General features: G+C 52.7%; 1 protein-coding gene across 2 annotated transcripts in view; it reads left to right on the top strand.

The window, feature by feature from the left end:
- CREB3L1 (cAMP responsive element binding protein 3 like 1) overlaps positions 1-26,943 on the top strand; it is a 387,245-nt gene that overhangs the window by 354,535 nt on the left and 5,767 nt on the right. For both annotated transcript variants that reach the window (XM_085646694.1, XM_085646695.1), the window contains exons 9-11: positions 3,020-3,119; positions 10,957-11,083; positions 21,825-22,086. In XM_085646694.1, the coding sequence (XP_085502820.1) occupies positions 3,020-3,119; positions 10,957-11,083; positions 21,825-22,086 (489 nt within the window). The remainder of the gene's footprint in view (positions 1-3,019; positions 3,120-10,956; positions 11,084-21,824; positions 22,087-26,943) is intronic.

Below are 26,943 nucleotides of genomic sequence, written 5' to 3'. Positions count from 1 at the left end.
TTCTGGGCAATCATTCAATTTCCTCATGCCTAATAAAATGAATATGTCCCTCTGTAACAACTGGTGCTTATGTAAAGTGCTCTGACACCTCAGTTCGGGGTCTAGTTTGTGCTATTTAAAACTCAAAAAAAGAAAAGAAAAAAAAGGCAAAAGACTGAGGCTTTGCGGGGCTCAGGCCTGAAAGCGAGGCTTAGAGCACGATGCGCTCCAAGTCTTGTGTAAGAATAAATTAAAGAAAAAAAAAGCCGGTATATACACTGAAAAGGCTGAGCCAGGGTAAGAATAATTACATAAATGAAAACGTGCTGAAAACATTTTGAAAAATAAGTGGTGGGAAAGAAACACAAGAGGAACAAGCATTGGTTAGTGCTGGAACCAGCATGCTAGAGCCAATAGAAATATGGAGGAAAAGTAAGTAGCAAGCACATTAGCCAATGAAAAGGAAGGAGGTGGGATATAAGTCCCTTTTAAGATATTATATTAAATGCAATAGATTTCACAAACACAGAGCAAGTGCTGTGTAGGAGAAACCTAAAAAGGGTCTCTGGGGTTTTCCAGATTTCAGCAGCAGCGGCTGGCCCTGGGGGGCGCCAGGGCGTCGACCCTCTGCCACTACCGCTCAGCATAGTACAGCTTTTATGTGAAAGCAAACGATCTTGAAGATCGTTTGTTTGCATGTAAAAGTTGTAATGTCAGGTTGGCAGATGAAGAGGGCTCCACTACCTGTTTTGCGCATGTGTGAGGCTGGGGCTGTTACAGCCCAGCCTCACACATTCACAAAACGTATCTGATATGCTGCACTAGCTTCACGCAGTGCCGCATGTCAGATAATGGAGCTTCAGGGCTTGTCAATCACACGCCCTCTTGCCCTATCAGAAGATGGAATCGAGAAAAAGGTCTGCTTTGGTACCGTTAACCCTAGTCCAGCTTCTGATTGGTTGGAAGCTCGTGGGCCTGCCTCTGGCCTCTGTAGAGAGATGGGAGGGTCGGAAATCGTGAGCCAGCCTCGGGTACGTTTTTCTGAATGAAAGTCTAAGTGTGTTTGTGTGCTGGAGATTGCATGTGTATGAATGTATTTGTGTGCGTGCCTATAACTGTAGGTGTATGTATGCATGTTTGCTTGCGTGCACTGTGAAAGTCTGGCCCGGTGGCTGCCAAGGCCCGAGGGAGAGTGATCGATAGTTATTTTTGGCCCCAACATAATGCACCAGCTGCCATTGGAAAATGCATTGCTTTTTTTTTTCTTCTTCAAATAAGCAATATCAGTAATGTGCCACTTATCCAAGAACTACCGTTTGAATCGTGTAAGTGCTGCCATTGTATTAAATCTTTTTTTTTTAAACTTCCCTTGATCATATAGCATGTTACACTATTTATTTATTTTATTATTTTGTATCTCACCGACTTTAGATCTAGGGCCACATGCATCAAGGAAAAAAATGGTCGAAAACGGGCAGATTCTCAGAATCTGCCCCTTTGCGAACTGTATTTTTGCATTTGGGATGCATCATCCCAAATGCAAAAATCGCAAATTGTGATTGCATTTAAGGCATCGCAAATTGCGATGCCTTGAATGCATGCAAGATGCCATTTAAGATAGCAATTTTGCTATTAGGGGCCGCTAATTTCCGGAATTATTATACCTGATGGTAATTAGCGAAAACTTTGAAAAATGCACTAAAGTGAATTTTTTCAAAGTTCCAGGTTACACACACACATGCCCTTGGGGCATGTGTGTGCGCAACATGTGTACACATATCAATTTCAGGGGTGCAACAGGGTGTCCTTTTGGCACCCTTGAAATTGCATGCGCAATTTGAGAGTACCTAATGCGTACTCGTAAATTGTACATGCAATTTCCAATGATTCCTATGGGCCTCTATGCGTCAGTGAGACAAGATTGGGGTTTTGCTGCCACCTGCTGGATAGTTTCTGAAGTGCATGTCATTCATTTGCCACCAATGGCGTCAGGGCTCCTGGTTCTTCTATCTTGAATGATTTGTATTAATAATTCTGGTGTTTAAGCCATTGAGTTATCGCTAAATGAACAGTTGTGACTTTTTTAAACGCAATGATTTTTTTTAATGTATGCTTTTATGGTTGTTTTTAACAATCGAATAAAGCTATATTTGATTTGATTTGATCTATCTTAAGTGTTGTGTTTTCATTTTTTTATTCCTAATGTCGAATCTCGAGGCTTTCGGGCATCTCCCGTGAAATCTCTCGATCAGAGAAGTAAATGGAAACTGGTCAGCTTTCGATAAACTAGTGCGATAGCTCAGTGGGTTTGGGTTAGACCTGTAAACAGCAGGTCACAGATTTGACCTTTGGGAGTGTCGATTCGCTGTGCTTTTAAATGAAACCATGGAAGTGCTGGTACTCACTCTTTAGAGTACCTGTTTGTTCAAGGCACGAGTCCTAAAAAACAGAAGTGGGGGGACGCTGACGTCACGACAGGAAGTGAAGTCACGAAAGGTGGCTTGCACCATCAGACTCATTGCCTCCCCTCGCTCACCCTTTAGATGCGATTGCATCAGAGAAGCCAGCGCGTGAGCAGCGTTCTGAATGAGCTCCGACCTCGCCCCTGAGAGGCCAAAGAGTGAATGTGTGGCTCCATTTGCTCCAGTTACCGAGCTCCCGTTAAAATAAGTGGGGGGACGCCGTCCACACGCGAGGTACCCCGACTCGAGCCCTGCGTTTGTTGCTGAGAAGTGGCGATACTGTCCCATTAAATATATTTTGGCAGTGCTGGGAAGTTCAGGCACTCTCCCTTTCAAATTAAAGAGGCGCAGATAATCAGTACCGATTAGTACTGGCCCATTTAAAGCAGTGCTGAGTCATCCCTTCAACCTTTAGAGGTCACGAGACGAGGATTCACGAGGCGGGACACGAGCTACCCCGCCTCCTAACCACAAGAACACGGTGGGGATTTGATGGCTGCTGAATGAATAACTGTTATAATTGCAAAGGTTTGTTGAAAACAGTAATGACGTCCCTTCTCTGCTGTGTTTCTGCCCAGGACCCTGCTCCAGCAGCTGCAGAAACTTCAGGCCCTGGTGGCTGGAAAGGTCTCCCGGCCGTACAAGCTGGCATCCACACAGACGGGCACCTGCCTTATGGTAAGTGAGATCTGGGCACTGCCCTATATGCCTCAGTCTCTTGCTGCACCCTTCTCACTGTCACTGTACACTTCACACCTCCATCTCCCGGTGCACCCTCCTCCCTTGGGCTGTCACTCTACACTTCATGCCTCGGTCTCTCGCTGCACCCTCCCTCCTTTGGGCTGTCACTGTACACTTCAAACCTTGGTCTCTCGCGGCACCCTCCCTCCCTTGGGCTGTCACTGTACACTTCACACCTCGGTCTCTCGCTGCACCCCCTCCCTCCCTTGGGGTGTCACTGTACACTTCACGCCTCTGTATCTCGCTGCACCCCTTCCCTCCCTTGGGCTGTCACTGTACACTTCACACCTCGGTCTCTCACTGCACCCTCCCTCCCTTGGGCTGTCACTGTACACTTCACACCTCGGTCTCTCACTGCACCCTCCCTCCCTGGGCTGTCACTGTACACTTCACACCTCAATCTCGCTGCACCCTGCCTCCCTTGGGCTGTCACTGTACACTTCACACCTCGGTGTCTCGCTGCACCCCCTCCCTCCCTTGGTCTGTCACTGTACACTTCACACCTCTGTCTCTCGCTGCACCCTCCCTCCCTTGGGCTGTCACTGTACACTTCACACCTCGGTCTCTCGCTGCACCATCCCTCCCTTGGGCTGTCACTGTACACTTCACACCTCTGTCTCTCGCTGCACCCTCCCTCCTTTGGGCTGTCACTGTACACTTCACACCTCGGTCTCTCGCTACACCCTCCCTCCCTTTGGGCTGTCACTGTACACTTCACACCTCTGTCTCTCGCTGCACCCTCCCTCCTTTTGGCTGTCACTGTACACTTCACACCTCTGTCTCTCACAGCACCCCCTCCCTCCCTTGGGCTGTCACTGTACACTTCACACCTCGGTGTCTCGCTGCACCCCCTCCCTCCCTTGGGCTGTCACTGTACACTTCACACCTCGGTCTCTCACTGCACCCCCTCCCTCCTTTGGGCTGTCACTGTACACTTCACGCCTCGGTCTCTCGCTGCACCCCCTCCCTCCCTTGGGCTGTCACTGTACACTTCACACCTCGGACTCTCACTGCACCCCCTCCCTCCCTTGGGCTGTCACTGTACACTTCACGCCTCGGTCTCTCGCGGCATCCTCCCTCCCTTGGGCTGTCACTGTACACTTCACACCTCGGTCTCTCGCTGCACCCCCTCCCTCCCTTGGGCTGTCACTGTACACTTCACACCTCGGTCTCTTGCTGCACCCTCCCTCCCTTGGGCTGTCACTGTACACTTCACGCCTCTGTATCTCGCTGCACCCTCCCTCCCTTGGGCTGTCACTGTACACTTCACTCCTCGGTCTCTTGCTGCACCCTCCCTCCCTTGGGCTGTCACTGTACACTTCACGCCTCTGTATCTCGCTGCACCCTCCCTCCCTTGGGCTGTCACTGTACACTTCACACCTCGGTCTCTCACTGCACCCCCTCCGTCCCTTGGGCTGTCACTGTACACTTCACACCTCGGTCTCTCGCTGCACCCTCCCTCCCTTTGGGCTGTCACTGTACACTTCACACCTCGGTCTCTCACTGCACCCCCTCCGTCCCTTGGGCTGTCACTGTACACTTCACACCTCGGTCTCTCGCTGCACCCTCCCTCCCTTGGGCTGTCACTGTACACTTCACACCTCTGTCTCTCGCTGCACCCTCCCTCCTTTGGGCTGTCACTGTACACTTCACACCTCGGTCTCTCGCTGCACCCTCCCTCCCTTGGGCTGTCACTGTACACTTCACACCTCGGTCTCTCGCTGCACCCCCTCCCTCCCTTGGGCTGTCACTGTACACTTCACACCTTGGTCTCTCGCTGCACCCCCTCCCTCCCTTGGGCTGTCACTGTACACTTCACACCTCGGTCTCTCGCTGCACCCCCTCCCTCCCTTGGGCTGTCACTGTACACTTCACACCTCGGTGTCTCGCTGCACCCCCTCCCTCCCTTGGGCTGTCACTGTACACTTCACACCTCTGTCTCTCGCTGCACCCTCCCTCCCTTGGGCTGTCACTGTACACTTCACACCTCGGTCTCTCGCTGCACCCTCCCTCCCTTGGGCTGTCACTGTACACTTCACACCTCTGTCTCTCGCTGCACCCTCCCTCCTTTGGGCTGTCACTGTACACTTCACACCTCGGTCTCTCGCTACACCCTCCCTCCCTTTGGGCTGTCACTGTACACTTCACACCTCTGTCTCTCGCTGCACCCTCCCTCCTTTGGGCTGTCACTGTACACTTCACACCTCTGTCTCTCACAGCACCCCCTCCCTCCCTTGGGCTGTCACTGTACACTTCACACCTCGGTGTCTCGCTGCACCCCCTCCCTCCCTTGGGCTGTCACTGTACACTTCACACCTCGGTCTCTCACTGCACCCCCTCCCTCCTTTGGGCTGTCACTGTACACTTCACGCCTCGGTCTCTCGCTGCACCCCCTCCCTCCCTTGGGCTGTCACTGTACACTTCACACCTCGGACTCTCACTGCACCCCCTCCCTCCCTTGGGCTGTCACTGTACACTTCACGCCTCGGTCTCTCGCGGCATCCTCCCTCCCTTGGGCTGTCACTGTACACTTCACACCTCGGTCTCTCGCTGCACCCCCTCCCTCCCTTGGGCTGTCACTGTACACTTCACACCTCGGTCTCTTGCTGCACCCTCCCTCCCTTGGGCTGTCACTGTACACTTCACGCCTCTGTATCTCGCTGCACCCTCCCTCCCTTGGGCTGTCACTGTACACTTCACTCCTCGGTCTCTTGCTGCACCCTCCCTCCCTTGGGCTGTCACTGTACACTTCACGCCTCTGTATCTCGCTGCACCCTCCCTCCCTTGGGCTGTCACTGTACACTTCACACCTCGGTCTCTCACTGCACCCCCTCCGTCCCTTGGGCTGTCACTGTACACTTCACACCTCGGTCTCTCGCTGCACCCTCCCTCCCTTTGGGCTGTCACTGTACACTTCACACCTCGGTCTCTCACTGCACCCCCTCCGTCCCATGGGCTGTCACTGTACACTTCACACCTCGGTCTCTCGCTGCACCCTCCCTCCCTTGGGCTGTCACTGTACACTTCACACCTCTGTCTCTCGCTGCACCCTCCCTCCTTTGGGCTGTCACTGTACACTTCACACCTCGGTCTCTCGCTGCACCCTCCCTCCCTTGGGCTGTCACTGTACACTTCACACCTCGGTCTCTCGCTGCACCCCCTCCCTCCCTTGGGCTGTCACTGTACACTTCACACCTTGGTCTCTCGCTGCACCCCCTCCCTCCCTTGGGCTGTCACTGTACACTTCACACCTCGGTCTCTCGCTGCACCCCCTCCCTCCCTTGGGCTGTCACTGTACACTTCACACCTCGGTCTCTCGCTGCACCCCCTCCCTCCCTTGGGCTGTCACTGTACACTTCACACCTCTGTCTCTCGCTGCACCCTCCCTCCTTTGGGCTGTCACTGTACACTTCACACCTCTGTCTCTCGCTGCACCCTCCCTCCCTTGGGCTGTCACTGTACACTTCACACCTCGGTCTCTCGCTGCACCCCCTCCCTCCCTTGGGCTGTCACTGTACACTTCATACCTCGGTCTCTCGCTGCACCCTCCCTCCCTTGGGCTGTCACTGTACACTTCACACCTCGGTCTCTCACTGCACCCCCTCCCTCCCTTGGGCTGTCACTGTACACTTCACGCCTCTGTATCTCGCTGCACCCTCCCTCCTTTGGGCTGTCACTGTACACTTCACACCTCTGTCTCTCACAGCACCCCCTCCCTCCCTTGGGCTGTCACTGTACACTTCACACCTCGGTCTCTCACTGCACCCCCTCCCTCCCTTGGGCTGTCACTGTACACTTCACACCTCGGTCTCTCACTGCACCCCCTCCCTCCCTTGGGCTGTCACTGTACACTTCACACCTCGGTCTCTCGCTGCACCCCCTCCCTCCCTTGGGCTGTCACTGTACACTTCACACCTCGGTCTCTCGCTGCACCCCCTCCCTCCCTTGGGCTGTCACTGTACACTTCACGCCCCTGTATCTTGCTGCACCCTCCCTCCTTTGGGCTGTCACTGTACACTTCACACTTCACACCTTGGTCTCTCGCTGCACCCCCTCCCTCCCTTGGTCTGTCACTGTACACTTCACACCTCGGTCTCTCGCTGCACCCTCCCTCCCTTGGGCTGTCACTGTACACTTCACACCTCTGTCTCTCGCTGCACCCTCCCTCCCTTGGGCTGTCACTGTACACTTCACACCTCGGTCTCTCGCTGCACCCTCCCTCCCTTGGGCTGTCACTGTACACTTCACACCTCGGTCTCTCGCTGCACCCTCCCTCCCTTGGGCTGTCACTGTACACTTCACACCTCTGTCTCTCGCTGCACCCTCCCTCCTTTGGGCTGTCACTGTACACTTCACACCTCGGTCTCTCGCTACACCCTCCCTCCCTTTGGGCTGTCACTGTACACTTCACACCTCGGTCTCTCGCTGCACCCTCCCTCCCTTTGGGCTGTCACTGTACACTTCACACCTCGGTCTCTCGCTGCACCCCCTCCCTCCTTTGGGCTGTCACTGTACACTTCACACCTCGGTCTCTCACTGCACCCCCTCCCTCCCTTGGGCTGTCACTGTACACTTCACACCTCGGTCTCTCGCTGCACCCTCCCTCCCTTGGGCTGTCACTGTACACTTCACACCTCGGTCTCTCGCTGCACCCCCTCCCTCCCTTGGGCTGTCACTGTACACTTCACACCTCGGTCTCTCGCTGCACCCTCCCTCCCTTGGGCTGTCACTGTACACTTCACACCTCGGTCTCTCGCTGCACCCCCTCCCTCCCTTGGGCTGTCACTGTACACTTCACACCTTGGTCTCTCGCTGCACCCCCTCCCTCCCTTGGGCTGTCACTGTACACTTCACACCTCGGTCTCTCGCTGCACCCTCCCTCCCTTGGGCTGTCACTGTACACTTCACACCTCTGTCTCTCACAGCACCCCCTCCCTCCCTTTGGGCTGTCACTGTACACTTCACACCTCTGTCTCTCACAGCACCCCCTCCCTCCCTTTGGGCTGTCACTGTACACTTCACACCTCTGTCTCTCGCTGCACCCTCCCTCCTTTGGGCTGTCACTGTACACTTCACACCTCTGTCTCTCACAGCACCCCCTCCCTCCCTTGGGCAGTCACTGTACACTTCACACCTCTGTCTCTCGCTGCACCCTCCCTCCTTTGGGCTGTCACTGTACACTTCACACCTCGGTCTCTCACTGCACCCCCTCCCTCCCTTGGGCTGTCACTGTACACTTCACACCTCTGTCTCTCGCTGCACCCTCCCTCCCTTGGGCTGTCACTGTACACTCCACACCTCGGTCTCTCACTGCACCCCCTCCCTCCCTTGGGCTGTCACTGTACACTTCACACCTCTGTCTCTCGCTGCACCCTCCCTCCCTTGGGCTGTCACTGTACACTTCACACCTCGGTCTCTCGCTGCACCCCCTCCCTCCCTTGGGCTATCACTGTACACTTCACACCTCGGTCTCTCGCTGCACCCCCTCCCTCCCTTGGGCTGTCACTGTACACTTCACACCTCGGTCTCTCGCTGCACCCCCTCCCTCCCTTGTGCTTCACACCTCAGTCTGTGAAACACTGTGCAGCTCTGAAGCACCTGCACCTTATTTCACCTGAATGCGCTGCCCCGTGGGAGGCTCATGTCCCTTGTGGTGAGGGGTCTCTCCCTTGTGGTGAGGGGTCTCTCCCTTGTGGTGAGGGGTCTCTCCCTTGTGGTGAGGGGTCTCTCCCTTGTGGTGAGGGGTCTCTCCCTGTGGTGAGGGGTCTCTCCCTTGTGGTGAGGGGTCTCTCCCTTGTGGTGAGGGGTCTCTCCCTGTGGTGAGGGGTCTCTCCCTTGTGGTGAGGGGTCTCTCCCTGTGGTGAGGGGTCTCTCCCTTGGGGTGAGGGGTCTCTCCCTGTAGTGAGGGGTCTCTCCCTTGTGGTGAGGGGTCTCTCCCTGTGGTGAGGGGTCTCTTCCTGTGGTGAGGGGTCTCTCCCTTGTGGTGAGGGGTCTCTCCCTTGTGGTGAGGGGTCTCTCCCTGTGGTGAGGGGTCTCTCCCTGTGGTGAGGGGTCTCTCCCTTGTGGTGAGGGGTATCTCCCTGTGGTGAGGGGTCTCTCCCTTGTGGTGAGGGGTCTCTCCCTTGTGGTGAGGGGTCTCTCCTTGTGGTGAGAGGTCTCTCCCTGTGGTGAGGGGTCTCTTCCTGTGGTGAGGTGTCTCCTCCTTGTGGTGAGGGGTCTCTCCCTTGTGGTGAGGGGTCTCTCCCTTGTGGTGAGGGGTCTCTCCCTTGTGGTGAGGGGTCTCTCCCTTGTGGTGATGGGTCTCTCCCTTGTGGTGATGGGTCTCTCCCTTGTGGTGAGGGGTCTCTCCCTTGTGGTGAGGGGTCTCTCCCTTATGGTGAGGGGTCTCTCCCTTGTGGTGAGGGGTCTCTCCCTTGTGGTGAGGGGTCTCTCCCTTGTGGTGAGGGGTCTCTCCCTGTGGTGAGGAGTCTCTCCCTTGTGGTGAGGGGTCTCTCCCTGTGGTGAGGGGTCTCTCCCTGTGGTGAGGGGTCTCTCCCTTGTGGTGAGGGGTCTCTCCCTTGTGGTGAGGGGTCTCTCCCTGTGGTGAGGGGTCTCTCCCTGTGGTGAGGGGTCTCTCCCTTGTGGTGAGGGGTCTCTCCCTGTGGTGAGGGGTCTCTCCCTTGTGGTGAGGGGTCTCTCCCTTGTGGTGAGGGGTCTCTCCCTGTGGTGAGGGGTCTCTCCCTTGTGGTGAGGTGTCTCCTCCTTGTGGTGAGGGGTCTCTCCCTGTGGTGAGGGGTCTCTCCCTGTGGTGAGGTGTCTCCTCCTTGTGGTGAGGGGTCTCTCCCTTGTGGTGAGGGGTCTCTCCCTTGTGGTGAGGGGTCTCTCCCTTGTGGTGAGGGGTCTCTCCCTTGTGGTGAGGGGTCTCTCCCTTATGGTGAGGGGTCTCTCCCTTGTGGTGAGGGGTCTCTCCCTTGTGGTGAGGGGTCTCTCCCTTGTGGTGAGGGGTCTCTCCCTTGTGGTGAGGGGTCTCTCCTTGTGGTGAGGGGTCTCTCCCTTGTAGTGAGGGGTCTCTCCCTGTGGTGAGGGGTCTCTCCCTTGTGGTGAGGGGTCTCTCCCTTGTGGTGAGGGGTCTCTCCCTGTGGTGAGTGGTCTCTCCCTTGTGGTGAGGGGTCTCTCCCTTGTGGTGAGGGGTCTCTCCCTGTGGTGAGGGGTCTCTTCCTGTGGTGAGGGGTCTCTCCCTTGTGGTGAGGGGTCTCTCCCTGTGGTGAGGGGTCTCTCCCTTGTGGTGAGGGGTCTCTCCCTGTGGTGAGGGGTCTCTCCCTTGTGGTGAGGGGTCTCTCCCTTGTGGTGAGGGGTCTCTCCCTTGTGGCGGGGGGTCTCTCCCTTGTGGTGAGGGGTCTCTCCCTGTGGTGAGGGGTCTCTCCCTTGTGGTGAGGGGTCTCTCCCTTGTGGTGAGGGGTCTCTCCCTTGTGGTGAGGGGTTTCTCCCTGTGGTGAGGGGTCTCTCCCTGTGGTGAGGGGTCTCTCCCTTGTGGTGAGGGGTCTCTCCCTGTGGTGAGGGGTCTCTCCCTTGTGGTGAGGGGTCTCTCCCTGTGGTGAGGGGTCTCTCCCTTGTGGTGAGGGGTTTCTCCCTGTGGTGGGGCTCTTTGGGACTGAAATTCTCTCCGCCTTCATGCGTGCTCCAGATCGAGGGCGGTTGCCCCTCACACGCAGAGACCTTGCATGTGGTGGCTGCGGGTCCTTCCCTGCTGCTCAGCAGCCGGTGTTTGCTCACCTCTCCCCTGCTCCTTCCACAGGTGGTGGTAATCTGCTTCGTCCTCGTACTTGGCTCTCTTGTGCCGTGTTTCCCACACTTTTCCTCTGGGTCGCAGACAGTGAAAGCAGTGCCCAGGGCGGTGCCGGATGTGTACACGACCAGCCGAGGTGAGTCTCTCCTGAATGTACCTGTGTGAGTCTCCTCATCTTCCCTAAATGAGTGTGAATCTCTGTGTCCCCGCTCCCAGTGTGAATGGGAGAGAGTATGGAGTTCTTCGCTTAGTGGAACAAATCACTCAATTAATCAATTTTTTTGTAAAGCGCGACTACTCGCCCGTGAGGGTCTCAAGGCGCTGAGTGGGGGAGAGGGTTCTGTGGTTCAGTCGAAGAGCCAGGTATTGAGGTCCTTCCTGAACTGCGGCATCGATGGTCATTGCCTGAGTTGCAGAGGCAGCGAGTTCCAGGTCTTCGCAACGAGGTAGGAGAAGGATCTTGCTCCGGTCCTGGTCTTGCAGATCCGTGGGATGGTGGCCAGGTCCAGTTGGGCGGAGCGGAGATGTCTGGTGAACCACTGCCACTTGACCAGGCAGGTCAGGATGTAACTGGTGCAGTCTGAACAATCCCCGAGTTTCATTGAGCCTCAGTGCCTGTTGGCGAGAGTTGCCGGCTCAGAAACATTAACGCATGCTTGTTTTCTGACAGGATATGAACTGCTGCAGGTTGTGATGATCATGTTGGAGTAACCTGTTGAAGCCCCAAAGTGTCTCAAAAGAGCCGTTTAGTTCATTCCTCAATGGTTAGAAGACATAAGCCCCTCCTGTGTCTGGGTGTGTGCCTGGTCTCTATCTGGGTGTGTGCTTGCACTCTGCCTGGGCGTCTGCCTGGACTCTGTCTGGGTGTGTGCCTGGGCTTTGTCTGGGTGTGTGCCTGGACTCTGTCTGGGTGTGTGCCTGGGCTTTGTCTGGGTGTGTGCCTGGACTCTGTCTGGGTGTGTGCCTGGGCTTTGTCTGGCTGTGTACCTTGGCTCTGTCTGGTCTGGGTGTGTGCCTGCACTCTGGGTGTGTGCCTGGACTCTCTCTGGGTGTGTGCCTGAACTCTGTCTGGGTGTGCCTGGGCTCTGTCTGGGTTTGTGCCTGGGCTCTGTCTGGGTGTGTGCCTGGGCTCTGTCTAGGTGTGTGCCTGGGTTCTGTCTGGGTGTGTGACTAGGCTCTGTCTGGTCTGGGTGTGTGCCTGGGGTCTGTCTTGGAGTGTGCCTAGGCTCTGTCTGGGTATGTCCCTGGCCTCTGTCTGGGTTTGTGGCTGGGCTCGGTCTAGGTGTGTGCCTGGGCTCTGTCTGGGTGAGTGCCTGGGCTCTGTCTGGGTGAGTGCCCGGACTCTGTCTGGGTGTGTGCCTGGGATCTGTCTTTTCTGGGTGTGTGCTTGGGCTCTGTCTGGGAGTGTGCCTGGGCTCTGTCTGGTTGTGTGCCTGGACTCTCTCTGGGAATATGCCTAGGCTCTGACTGGGTGTGTCCCTGGACTCTGTCCGGGTGTGCCTGGGCTCTGTCTGGGTGTGTGCCTGGACTTCGTCTGGGTGTGTGCCTGGGCTCCGTCTGGGTGTGTGCCTGGACTATTTCTGTGTTTGTGCCTGGACTGTGTCTGGGTGTGTGCCTGGGCTCTGTCTGGTCTGGGTGTGTGTCTGGGCTCTGTCTGGGTGTGTGTCTGGGCTCTGTCTGGGAGTGTGCCTGGGCTCTGTCTGGGAGTGTGACTAGGCTCTGTCTGGGTGTGTCCCTGGCCTCTGTCTGGGTGTGTCCCTGGCCTCTGTCTGGGTGTGTCCCTGGCCTCTGTCTGGGTGTGTTCCTGGACTCTGTCTAGGTGTGTGCCTGGGCTCTGTCTGGGTGTGTCCCTGGCCTCTGTCTGGGTGTGTCCCAGGCCTCTGTCTGGGTATGCCTGGGCTCTGTCTGGGTGGGTGCCTGGGCTCTGTCTGGGTGAGTGCCTGGGCTCTGTCTGGGTATGTCCCTGGCTTCTGTCTGGGTGTTTGCTTGGGCTCTGTCTGGGTGTGTCCCTGGCCTCTGTCTGGGTGTGTGCCTGGACTCTGTCTGGGTGTGTGCCTGGGCTCTGTCTGGGTGAGTGCCTGGGCTTTGCATGGGTGAGTGCCTGGACGCTGAGTGTATGCCTGGGCTCTGTGTGTGTTTGGGAGCCGCCTGGGCTCTGTCTGGATCAGTACCTGAGCTCTTTCTGGGTGAGTGTCTGGACTCTGGGAGTATGCCTGGCATGTGTCTGGGTGTGTGCCTGGACTCTTTCTGGGTGTATGCCTGGGCTCTGCATGTGTGTGTGTGCCTGGGCTCTGTCTGGGTGTATGCCTGGGCTCTGTGTGTGTTTGGGAGCCTGGGCTCTCTCTGGGTGTGAGCCTGGACTCTGTGTGTGTGTGTGCCTGGACTCTGTCTGGGTGTATGCCTGGGCTCTGTGTGTGTGTGTGCCTGGGCTCTGGGTGTCTGCCTGGGCTCTGTGTGTGTTTGGGATCTTGGGCTCTGTCTGGGTTTGTGCCTGGACTCTGTGTGTGTGTGTCTGTGTGCCTGGGCTCTTTCTGGGTGTGTGCCTGGGCTCTGTTTGTGTGTGTGTGTGTGCCTGGGCTCTGTTTGGGTGTGTGCCTGGGCTGTGTGTGTGTGTATGTGTACCTGGGCTCTGTCTGGGTGTGTGCCTGGACTCTGTCTGGGTGTGTGCCTGGGCTAAGGAATATTGCACTCTCTGCTTGCGCATGTATGTTACCACCTGTACACGTGTGTACACAGACACATCCACTCTTGACACCTTTATTTTGAGCTCCATGGTGTACACAGTCTTTGCATCATTTTGACCCTCTCCCTGCCTTGCCTTGTACTGCAGTGTTACTGTGACTTGGTTCATTCGCCATGCAGATAACTGAGTATCTAAGCTGAAAGTGGGACTATTTGCCTTGGGGAATTACATGGAATGTTAATTATATTTACTTTTTCACATTTTGTGCCGTGAAAATTCCTTTTTTAAGTAATTGATGTAAGGTGCTGTCCAAAGTGTTTAAAAAGAGCCGTTTAGTTCATTCCTCAATGGTTAGAAGACACAAGCCCCTCCTGTGTTTGGGTGTGTGCTCGGTCTCTATCTGGGTGTATGCCTGTGCTCTGTCTGGGTGTGTGCCTGGGCTCTGTCTGGGTGTGTGCTTGCACTCTGCCTGGGCGTCTGCCTGAACTCTGTCTGGGTGTGTGTCTGGGCTCTGTCTGGGAGTGTGCCTGGACTCTGTCTGGGTGTGTGCCTGGGCTTTGTCTGGGTGTGTGCCTAGGCTTTGTCTGGGTGTGTGCCTGGGCTTTGTCTGGGTGTGTGCCTGGACTCTGTCTGGGTGTGTGCCTGGGCTTTGTCTGGCTGTGTACCTGGGCTCTGTCTGGTCTGGGTGTGTGCCTGCACTCTGGGTGTGTGCCTGGACTCTCGCTGGGTGTGTGCCTGAACTCTGTCTGGGTGTGCCTGGGCTCTGTCTGGGTGTGTGCCTGGGCTCTGTCTGGGTGTGTGCCTGGGCTCTGTCTAGGTGTGTGCCTGGGTTCTGTCTGGGTGTGTGACTAGGCTCTGTCTGGTCTGGGTGTGTGCCTGGGGTCTGTCTTGGAGTGTGCCTAGGCTCTGTCTGGGAATGTCCCTGGCCTCTGTCTGGGTTTGTGGCTGGGCTCGGTCTAGGTGTGTGCCTGGGCTCTGTCTGGGTGAGTGCCTGGGCTCTGTCTGGGTGAGTGCCCGGACTCTGTCTGGGTGTGTGCCTGAGATCTGTCTTTTCTGGGTGTGTGCTTGGGCTCTGTCTGGGAGTGTGCCTGGGCTCTGTCTGGTTGTGTGCCTGGACTCTCTCTGGGAATATGCCTAGGCTCTGACTGGGTGTGTCCCTGGCCTCTGTCTGGGTGTGTCCCTGGCCTCTGTCTGGGTGTGTCCCTGGCCTCTGTCTGGGTGTGTTCCTGGACTCTGTCTAGGTATGTGCCTGGGCTCTGTCTGGGTGTGTCCCTGGCCTCTGTCTGGGTGTGTCCCAGGCCTCTGTCTGGGTATGCCTGGGCTCTGTCTGGGTGGGTGCCTGGGCTCTGTCTTGGTGAGTGCCTGGGCTCTGTCTGGGTATGTCCCTGGCTTCTGTCTGGGTGTTTGCTTGGGCTCTGTCTGGGTGTGTCCCTGGCCTCTGTCTGGGTGTGTGCCTGGACTCTTTCTGGGTGTGTGCCTGGGCTCTGTCTGGGTGAGTGCCTGGGCTTTGCATGGGTGAGTGCCTGGACTCTGAGTGTATGCCTGGGCTCTGTGTGTGTTTGGGAGCCGCCTGGGCTCTGTCTGGGTCAGTACCTGAGCTCTTTCTGGGTGAGTGTCTGGACTCTGGGAGTGTGCCTGGCATGTGTCTGGGTGTGTGCCTGGACTCTGTCTGGGTGTATGCCTGGGCTCTGCGTGTGTGTGTGTGTGCCTGGGCTCTGTCTGGGTGTATGCCTGGGCTCTGTGTGTGTTTGGGAGCCTGGGCTCTCTCTGGGTGTGAGCCTGGACTCCGTGTGTGTGTGTGCCTGGACTCTGTCTGGGTGTATGCCTGGGCTCTGTGTGTGTGTGTGTGCCTGGGCTCTGGGTGTCTGCCTGGGCTCTGTGTGTGTTTGGGATCTTGGGCTCTGTCTGGGTATGTGCATGGACTCTGTGTGTGTGTGTCTGTGTGCCTGGGCTCTTTCTGGGTGTGTGCCTGGGCTCTGTTTGTGTGTGTGTGTGCCTGGGCTCTGTCTGGGTGTCTGCCTGGGCTCTGTGTGTGTTTGGGAGCCTGGGCTCTGTCTGGGTGTGTGCCTGGACTCTGTGTGTGTGTGTACCTGGACTCTGTCTAGGTGTAAGCCTGGGCTCTGTGTGTGTGTGTGTGTGTGTGTATGCCTGGGCTCTGTCTGGGTGTCTGCCTGGGCTCTGTGTGTGTTTGGGATCTTGGGCTCTGTCTGGGTATGTGCCTGGACTCTGGGTGTGTGCCTGGACTCTGTGTGTGTGTGTACCTGGACTCTGTCTAGGTGTAAGCCTGGGCTCTGTGTGTGTGTGTGTGTGTGTATGCCTGGGCTCTGTCTGGGTGTCTGCCTGGGCTCTGTGTGTGTTTGGGATCTTGGGCTCTGTCTGGGTATGTGCCTGGACTCTGGGTGTGTGCCTGGGCTCTGTGTGTGTGTGTGTGCCTGGGCTCTGTTTGGGTGTGTGCCTGGGCTGTGTGTGTGTGTGTATGTGTACCTGGGCTCTGTCTGGGTGTGTGCCTTGGCTCTGTCTGGGTGTGTGCCTGGGCTATGGAATATTGCACTCTCTGCTTGTCCATGTATGTTACCACCTGTACACGTGTGTACACAGACACATCCACTCTCGACACCTTTATTTTGAGCTCCATGGTGTACACAGTCTTTGCATCATTTTGACCCTCTCCCTGCCTAGCCTTGTACTGCAGTGTTACTGTGACTTGGTTCATTGCCATGAAGATTACTGAGTATCTAAGCTGAAAGGGGGACTATTTGCCTTGGGGAATTACATGGAATGTTAATTATATTTACTTTTTCACATTTTGTGCCCTTGAAAATTCCTTTTTTAAGTAATTGATGTAAGGTGCTGTCTGTGTTAAAAAGAGATGCTTTAATTTTTAACATCGGCATACACAGCAATCCAAATGAATCCACCTAGGTTATTACATACTAGTTTATTACATACATACTTAGTTTATTACATACTATCTACAAGCCCACTTATATTTCCTTGATTCAATTAAATTGGCAACCTATAGGAGATATGTTTTCATGTATACCTAAATTTAAGGTGTGTAGAGACGCTTCAATGATCACTAAACCATCGTCTACTGTTTTGGCTTTTCCAATATTTCAAGGCCTTCAACAGGAGTACAAACATTTCAGTATTTTACTTACAAGGACGTGAAATCTTACTCACTGTTCCTGGAATGGGTTCTGTTGTCACATTATGAGCCATGAAGTACTCCTTGTCATAATCTCTGAGGGAAACTTTGTGTAAACATAGAGGGGCATATTCTCAAGGACCTATCGCCAAGTTATCGCACTTCATCGCAGCCAAAGTCGCGATAAATGTATCGCCCCATTCACAAGCTGGTTCAAACTGTCGATATCACCAGTTTTCCGGTGATAGCATCCTCAAAAACCATCGCCATGGATGACCCCGGCAACTATTGCTAATGTGATGCAGAGTAGGCGTTCCCGAGCAAAAAGCCACGACAACACCACTTCGCAACATTCTTAATGACCAGCCAGGTCGGCGATAAGATCACAAAACATGCGATAAAGCGCATTAGCAGCAGGAAATTAACACCTTCTTTGACCTGGTGCAAAGTCGGACGACAATCGGCACCAGAAAAGGGTGCCCAAACCACAGCCACACCTGAAGAACAACAGATGCCATGGAGACAACGATCATGCAGCTCGGACACTCAAGAAGGCCACAACACCCAACGCCACCCACCCCCGGACCACTCGGGGCCCTACCCTGGGCAGTCCCCACCTCCCCCAGACCAAGAGATTGCACATCAATGTCACGAAATAATGAATTAAATCATTCGCCTGATGCCGCAGAATCACGACAACTAACAGTCATGTGAGTACAGAAAAAGCAGAATCAATCATTCACCCTTGAAAGTCCAAACAAAATATCACAATCAAATTTCTCACCAAACAACTATTTGGAAGAGTCATGGCGGGTCATCCCTGGACAATCTGTAAGTGACAGCCTGTAAGACAATATCCAAGATAAGAAGGTGTGTCAGGCACTCATCAAAGGACAGAGAGAGAGAAAGTGAGAGAGAGAGAGAAACTGAACAAGGAGCGCAAGGACAATCGGGCCCTTGGCTCATAGATGCCAACTGTTGCATGTGTTTCGCAATTGGTGCACCCTAAATCGAAGGCCTGGCAACAATTTCAACTCGAACACCACATCACATTTCAGAAATGCAAGCAGTAGTCAGACTAAAATTAGGCATAAAAGCTCCTTTGGCTCAATACACAAGGCGGAAAAACATCTGAACCTCCGACCTTGGTCTTCAATGCGCTTGGCACCCCCTGAGTTAGATACCATACCAGACTCTGGCGACTCCCACTGAACGAACTGCGCTAATGAAAGACCAACTTGTCCACACCCCACACACACTTGTCCCTGCTCGAGCTACACCTGCATGGCATGCCCCCAACACATTGGTAAAAAACAACCCATACGTCCAAACGTTGAACACACATATGACTCATTGCTCCGAGCTGTGGCATATCGTCCATAGAACTGCCGCAGATCTGAGGAGTGCCGGTGGTACAAGACCAACAAACGCAATGGCCTGCAATCCCGGGCACATGCAAAACCCCAGTCACGTGGAACTGTACCGTGCACGAATGCTGCATCTGTTGGGAACACTGCCAATGGCAGTTTTGCGAATCAGTTACCGTCTGAGTTTCCGGCTTGCATACGTCACATGCGTCCAGCCCTGGTTCCACTGTCGATCATGCACATTCGAGTGGCTCATGGAGGTCTGCCTATCCAACACAATGGTAGCTGGACTGGATTATGACTTGTGTGTGCGCCCCTGTTGGCCCATGAACAGGAGTGCAACCGGGATACCCAGGCATGGGATGCCTTGATATGTGGTTTTTGTGCAGGCAGCAGTGGATGGGAGATTGCACAAGTCATCATGTGCAGTGAGCAGCAGTGGATGGGAGATTGAACAAGTCATCGTGTGCAGTGACCACATCGAGGGGCTCCCCTATTGGGCTGTGTTGCGGATTGGTGACATTGCCTGGATGGAGCACATCTGTCCAGACCAGGTAATGGATTGGCTCTCCTTCGTGTTCCTTGAACTCGAGAACGACGTACTCCTGGAACTGATTGCCTACGAAGCAGCGCTCGCATTCATGGACGAGTAACTACCTTCCTGCAGCCACAACTGATTGACTCCCAGAGCACAGGTCCCAACACCGTATTGCATCATGGAGGAATAGTCCCATAACAACAGTGGAGATGTCTGCATTCGCACGGACTCAGAATGCATGTGTATGTTGTCACACACCTGTGCAAGGTGATGCAGCCCCATGGGTGGAGCTGCACAGCGTCATTTGCCAAAGTTCCTAAATCTGACATACTGCTGGAGGGAGACTACACACATGGCAATGTAGCACGACATGTGACCTTGTTGGTCCCTTTCACCTGCTCACTGTCAGCATGGCACACAGTTGGCGCAGTCCGGTGGTACAGCTCCATGCGGATCCCATGGGCTGTGAGTCGTGTCCCCTGACACAGGGCTATGAGCAGATGCCAAACATCACATGACTCGACCAGCGAGGCAAGGTGGGCTGAGACCGTTGCCAAACATAAGGAGAGGTGTTCATTTTTGCCTCCCCATTCCTTGCACCTCGACACGTTCCCATTCTGCCTGTAAGTGTCTAATGCATTTGTCTGCCTGTTGTGGCCCATTCCTTGCCCTTACTGACACGCACATGCTAATAAAGTCTATGCAACTTCACCAGTTTACAACTGTGATGAGTGTTGATTAGTATGACAAATCGTGTGCCTCAATGAGCATTGAGCGTACGCAGGGAGCGACAGACTGCTGCATGTACAGTGGTGGTGAATCCCTATTGGCAGCTCCACCTCTGTGAGCCAGACATTGTGTTTGGGATAGTTGCTAGTAGATTTGTGCTCTTACGTGTCTTCAGCAATGTGAGTATGGTGTTCAACTTCTTGCCATATGGATCAATGTGATCCATTAAAACAGACTGTGTCCACACTGATGTGTGTGAGTACGTCATGCGAACAGAAGTTCCGTAGCCACATTCCATGGGGGACACTACATCATGCATGCTACCGATTCTGACATTTCATACAGCCCTATAAAATACATGGACGTGGGGCTACGTTGGGGGATGCGAGATTATTGTTCATGTGCAATGAGGCCACAGCTAATTCATACCTTCACATTAATCTAATTGACCATGTGAGTCAGGGTCAATCATGCGCATTGATGTCATTTACCAGGGTGTACCTTTTAGTGCAATCAATGTCCCTACATTCATCCATACTTGTACACGTGAGTGAACATAGACATGACACATCTGTGTGTTTTGGAAAGTTTTATTCACATTCTGGGGAGTGTCGGAGCTGGAGGGGTACATGGCCATCCCACCACTGGGCAACCACATAATGTGGTTGCCCATTGGTGGGATGTTTGCGACTTGGGTCATTTGTGGTCTTGGACAAATTTTGTACTCTTGTGCATTGTTGGTCTTCAGATGTGTTTTTGAAGTCATGGGTTGTAGGTGCACGTGGATGTGTCAGACTGTGACCTGCTCCTTTACGGATGTGGTTCACACTCAGCCACCTCGAAATCATCTCATGCAGCATGTCGTGTATTGTGACTGCAACCATGCTATCTGTCATGCAGTGTCACTTGCATAGTCCGTGTGGCTCGCAGAGCCGCTGCTTTTCTACATTCAGCAAATATGCATGGGTAGGTTGTGGCATTGGTGATATGGAGGGTGGCCATTTGTGCACATTGTGGACGGGGCCTAACTGGATTTTCGATGTGTGCTACAGTGTGCCAAGGGTATGAGGGACATGTTCCACACTCATTGTGGGTGTGCAGTGTGCTGCACATGATTGTGCATGTGCGCCATTGTGCCCATCTCCCTCCGTCCCCCCAGTCTCTGTTCGTTACTCACCCTGTTGCTGTTGGGTCAGGTCATATCGAGCTGTGTCCAGGCCCCCGACTCCTTGCACCATCTCCACACTGATGACTGTGGCCACCATTTCCTCCAGCTCATTCAGCTCCTCCTGTGGCGCAGAACTCCCACCTCCAGTCGCCTTTGCTGCCTTCCTGTTGGCAGCGAGTTTCTCCTTGGTTGGGCTGTGCACTTCATGCCAGCGCCTCTTGACCTCCTCCATTGACCTCCTCGATACTCCGACTGCATTCACATTGGTGATGATGTACTGCCATTTTTCCGTTTGTGTTGCCAATGACGCAGTGGAGGTGAGTAACAGTTGTTGGTAGTGTTCTATCACCTCTGTGACGATGATCGGTCGTCCTGCGGACTGAACCCTGTCTTCCTCTTCCTCTTCTCCTTGCCCTTCCCCGAGCAGGGGGTTCCTGGCTGGTCCTCCATGGGGCTTGTGGGGTTCGGGTTGTCCTCTGCACCCGGTTCGGGTGCATCCATGGTGCTACGCAGTTTGATTTGGTTTTGGTGTGGTTTTTTTTATTGCTATTATAGTGCATTTTCCCGCATGACGCGTGGGATTTGCTGGCCTGTTGCTGGTTATCGGTGATTTTGGTATCGCGCTTGGCCTCATCGCAACTTTTTTCATGTTTGTGTTTCGCATATTTGCATTGTTGCATTGGTTTTAACGCAGTCATTTGACGCGCTGTCGTGGGACTATCGCATGGTGCCACCGTGTTGAGAATACCACGTTATTTTCCCATGATAGACTGCGATGTGAAGAGTTGCGTTAAGCTACTTTTGCGGTAGTTATTACACGTTCTTGAGAATATCCCAAATATATTATAATGGATCAGAGAATTATACAGGATGCATCAGGGTGCAGAAATTGATGCATGTAGACATTGACAGAACTTAGATTTATGTGGTACTTTGGTTACAAAAATAGCTCATTCTAGCCTACCCTTGAGATTCACAAATGTTGATGACACTGCTCTGGTATTGTTTGTGGTCAGACCACATTTCCACACTGAACACCTCTTGGTAAGAAATTCTACTCAATGTAACATCACAGAAAAATAACATGCTTGGCATTGACAAAAAGTGCTCAGTTGTCTGATGGGGCAATGACCCAGATCACAATAGTAATAGGTATTTATGAAGGATAAGTGTAGCCAGTTGTATGTCTTTCTTTCTGGCCCACTTCCTCCTGTTGTAACCCTCTGTCTCTCTGATCTTTGCAGTTCGGTCTCGGAGCCTCCTCTTCCATGATGAGGCAGGACCGGTGGACGAAGCATACACTTCCTTCCTGAGTGTGGGGGCGGCGGAGAGCTGGAATCCAGATGAACCACCCATTCCACAGAGGAAGGACATCGATCCACCTCGTGGCCACCTGGCCCAGTCACATGAGGCCACCAAATACCTGAGCAAGTCTCAGGTGGAAGTGTCTGACCTGAATCAGACAGACACCGAAATACTTCATCGAAAAGAGCGGTACCGTGAGAGGTGAGTGTGTCCTCGCTGCTTTGTACACCCACAAATCAATACCTGTGAGTACATTGCATCTGCCGAGCTCTTCATTGCATAACATAGCATAGCATTGCATAACATAACATAGCATAACATAACATAACATAACATAGCATAGCATAACATACCATAGCATAACATAACATAGCATAGCATAACATAACATAACATAGCATAGCATAACATAACATTACATAGCATAACATAGCATAGCATAGCATAGCATAACATAACATAGCATAACATAACATAAGTATAATTGGAGAGCAAACATTTACCGCAAGGGGTCCTTGGGTACTTTTGCCAAATTACAGGCGTTTATTGTTTCTAAACTCATTCTTACTCGTCGGCGTCAGGAGGATGAACAACTGAGTAGGCACACCAGCATGTCAATGTGTGACCATGGATGCAGCAGCCCACGAAGCACCAGACCCAGCTGACATTGGGGCAGATTCACAAAACCATTTATGGAAATGAGTACCACCGGCGTGCTTTATTTATGCACACTTACTTGCTTTTTGTGAATCACAAAAGATATTAAAAGAGAGCGCAGTTCTATTTCTACAAGTTATATATGAATTTTTCCTGAATATTCCCATGTGTACGCTTTTAAAGGAAGTGTTGAGACGTTGTGAGCTGCCGTCTTTGGACCTGGAGAAGCCAGTTTGTGTCTCGACGTTGGCTTAATATCAAGTGTCTTTACTTAATCTCCCTGTGCCTACAAAAACAAATGTCGAACCTTTGGGCCAAGTTTGTGCTACTAAAATCTGTTCTCATCTTGTCTCCTTTAACACTCTTTCCTTCACCTATGACAACATCACAGCATCTCCCATCAACCCTTTTTCAATAGTCTCCCCCTGACCCTTAATGGGTAGTCTCGATAAGCAATTAGGCTCATCTGGTAGATACTCTACTTGAAAATTATATTCCATCCAGCCTCCCATCCATCTTCTGATTCTTGGTATTACATTACCATGATCCCTACAGATAAAGATTTGTACCAATGGACGATGATCAGACCTCACCAAAATATGAAATGTTGTATAGCCCATGCAACCGCCGCCAAAGCTTCACGCTCTATTGCACAGCAGCGCCCCTCCGCACCATTTAAAGATCCAGAGACAAAAGCAACTTTCCTGATTTCCCCTTTAAACACCTAAAGTTCCAAAATCAATAAGACTTGCGCAAGTTTTTAATATTGTCTTCTTACACGTATCAAAATATCCCAGCATGGGCTGTTCTCTAATGGACAGTATGACCAACTGAAAAGCTGCCTCACACTCATCAGACCATGAAAACACATTACCTTTCATGAGAAAACTTCTCAGTGATTGAAGCACACTCACGAAATTCACAATGATCTTTGAACAAAATTCTGCCAAACCAAAGATGGTCTCACTTGATCCCTGTTTTTTTGGTTGGGGTGCCTCAACAATACTTTTGTACAGACCTAACTTGGGACTTATTCCTTCCCCAGAAATTGTGTGCCCAAGATTTGTGACCTTTGTAACTCTAAACCTGCATTTGTCTTTCCTCAAATTCAGACCAGAGGATTGCAACTTTTCCAGTACTTGCCTCAAGATTTTATCATAATTTGCCTTGTCCTACCCATACACCAAACAACAGCGTAAGATGCCTGGATTCTGCATGCAACGAAACCTGGTGGTAGGCCGATGCCAAATCCATAGTACTAAACATCCAAGCCCCCCTGAGAACTGCTAGCATCTCTGATATATTGGGGAGAGGCTGGCTTTCTACCCAATGTGCGTTCCTGAGTCCCCTGAGATCCACACACACCCAAACCCTTTTTCCATCATCTTTAGGAGCAAGAACCACCGGGACAAGCCATTCTGAGGACTCAGTTTCCTCAATAATACCCAATTTCAAGAGCTTCTCCAATTATTCTTTGATAGGTTCCCTCATCAATTTTGGTACCTTTCTGACCTTATACACACATGACACTGTATTCTTTTTCAACATTATCTTGTGTTCAAAGCCATGTAACAATCCTAACCCATCACCAAACACTTTGAGAAACTCACTCACAACATCATACTCATCTCTATTGTTTGCCACTGACAGAATTGCTCAGAGATATTAGGTCCAAGAAGACAGTGCCAACTTGCTGCTCATCTCAGACATCGCCTATGTGCTGCTCAGCACAGATATTGCCTACCTGATGCTCAACAGATATTACCTATGTGCTGCTCAGCAGATATTGTCTATGTTCTGCTCAGCACAGACCTTTGTGGTTCTCAGCAAACAGATTGACTTCGTGTTGCCCAGCAAATACATTCCCAACTTGCTGCTCAGCACAGACATTGCCTATGTGCTTCTCAGCACAGACAGGCATTGCCTACGCGCTGCTCAGCAGATAATGCCTATGTGCTGCTCAGTACAGACATCGCTTATGCGCTGCTCAGCAGATATTGCCTATGTGCTGCTGTGCAGATATTGTCTATGTACTGCTCAGCAGACATTGCCCATGCACTACTCAGCACAGGCATTGCCTATGTGCTGCTCAGGATGCATTGCCAATGCACTGCTCAGCACAGTCATTGTCTATGTGCTGCTGAGGTAGAGACATTCCCTATGTGCTGCTCAGGTAGATACATTGCCTACGTTGTTCACTGTGTTGCCCAGCAAACACATTGCCAATGTGCTGCTCAGCACAGACTAACGCCTATGTCCTGCTCCGATATTGCTTTTGTGCTGCTCAGCATAGACATTGCCTATGTGCTGCTCAGCAGAGACGTTGCATATGTGCTTCAGTGACTACATGGTCTACTAGGAAGTGTGTCAGGGCAGCCACTGCAAGATGGCTGCCGTTGTTTACATCTCTGCTATGACAGTGGCCTTTTCATTGTACTTTTTTTGATACAATCTGGGCAAAACAGAGATCGCGCACTCCGAGGATAAGTGGGATGCTGGAAGTTTAGTTTCAACAAAGAGGGCTATGACGATGTACCTCATACAAAAGTTCATGACCCATTCTGGTGACTAGGGCCTTACTAGGCATCTTAGGGTTGGAATTTGATGGACTTGCCAGTGAAGTGAAGTAAAACAACGTTACTAAAAAACTAATTTGTTCACCTCCAAATTCGGATGAAATGATGGTCGCTCACGCCAACGTGAACAACAATAAGGGATTTTCTTATGGCAAATGTATGACATTTCCTGGTCTGTTGGTGTCTCTGGAAGGTCAGTGGGGTTTGATAGGGTCAGTTGCATTACAAGCTCTCAGTGTGTTCCAGTACTTCCCGCCTTTTAAACAGCTGCGGCCGCTGAGTACTGGGACTCCGAGCTGTCAACCACTATGAGCAATAAACAGTGGGTGCAATTTATAGAGTATCCTAAAAGCATTTCCACGAATGCCCATCTGAAATATATGCAGTTTAGTTACCTGCACCACACATATTTAATGCCACACAGACTGGTACGCATGTATCCTACATTGGTCGACAGGTGCCCGCGGTGCGCCAGTGCAGATGCAAAGTTCCTCCACATGGTCGTGCCCTTGCCTTGGGGCCTATTGGAGTATAATTGCAGCAATGCTGGGGGAAGCGACTGGTACCACGATTCCAGCGCAAGCCCTCCACTTCCTGCTGGGGGTCACCAAGCAATCTGCAGGGTGAAAAAACCTTAATAAAATCTTAGATTTGGCTCTGGTATTGGCAAAGCGGAGAATTGCCATGTCCTGGAAGTCGAGCACAGCCCCCAGCATACGAGTCTAGTTAACGGACCTCTGTAAGGCACTGGTGGAGGAACCAACGTCCCAATCACTGAGGGCACCCCGAGACCCTCCACAGACGAACCACATGCAGTGGCAGGAATACCTGACGTTTGAGGAGAACACATTGAACGCAGCTGGCTCCTCCCAGGGATGAATGAGTTCCTCAAGGGACGCAGTACTAATACCAACAGCAAACGCACTTGTGCCGGTGGCCCTTCTCTGTATCCTTCTTCTTCTTTTTCTCTCTTTCTTTTCCTCGGTCTCCCCTACACATCCTCTCCCCCTTTTCCCTCCCTCCCTGCCTCCTCTCCCTCCGCTGTCCCCGCTGCCTTTTGTAGGGTGTATATGTAAGTGCTTACCCTGGCGCACGTAAACCCCCAGGCACATGGTATAATTAGGTCAGAGGAGATCACATGGTTTGTGTTTAATGTGAATTGTCTGTTGTGACAGCAGGGCGATACAATAAACAGAAACGTTAGTTGTGGTTTTTAGGTCTCGCCTAGCTATTGCATTTACGCAATCGCAATGCGAGACTCTAGTAAGAGGGGCATTTCAAAGTGCTCCCAAAAGTGGATTGCATGGCGAGCACGCGCACAATCACGTGCATCGTGTCGCCATGCAATCCGTTTGGGGAAGCGCTTCAGCCCACTGGCGCGTGCACGTGTAGCCACAGCCTCGGCATCATACTTCAAAGGGTCCGCTCCCCCGCCTGGAATGCGCTCCACCGCCCCCACCACGCATGCCGAGAGATTGTTTCCTCATGGCGTCTCTCACAACTGTCCCTCCCCCACCACAGGGCTAGTCTCACGGACGCATTGCCATCCATCGATTTCAATTTCATGCCCGTGTTCTCTTTGCCTTTCAGCACACAGCCCGCCCTCCCCCCTCCGTGTTTTCTTGCAGCTTTGCCCAGATCTGAGTCTCAAACAACCAAAATAATAAGTTTGCCCTGCACGCTTTCTGCGCTTACAAAGTTAACATATGCCGCGCTCATTCCCTTTTCATCCTTCTAAGGTTGATAACATTAGCTCCATTAATTCTGCGTCTAAGGATTTAAATAACCATATGTTTTCTTGCAACTTTAGGCACTTCACACACAC

Source organism: Triturus cristatus, chromosome 3_1 (assembly GCF_964204655.1).
Source record: "Triturus cristatus chromosome 3_1, aTriCri1.1, whole genome shotgun sequence".
NCBI lineage: Eukaryota > Metazoa > Chordata > Amphibia > Caudata > Salamandridae > Triturus > Triturus cristatus.
Note: the sequence above shows the minus strand (reverse complement) of the source record. Positions and strands in the feature narration are given on the sequence as shown.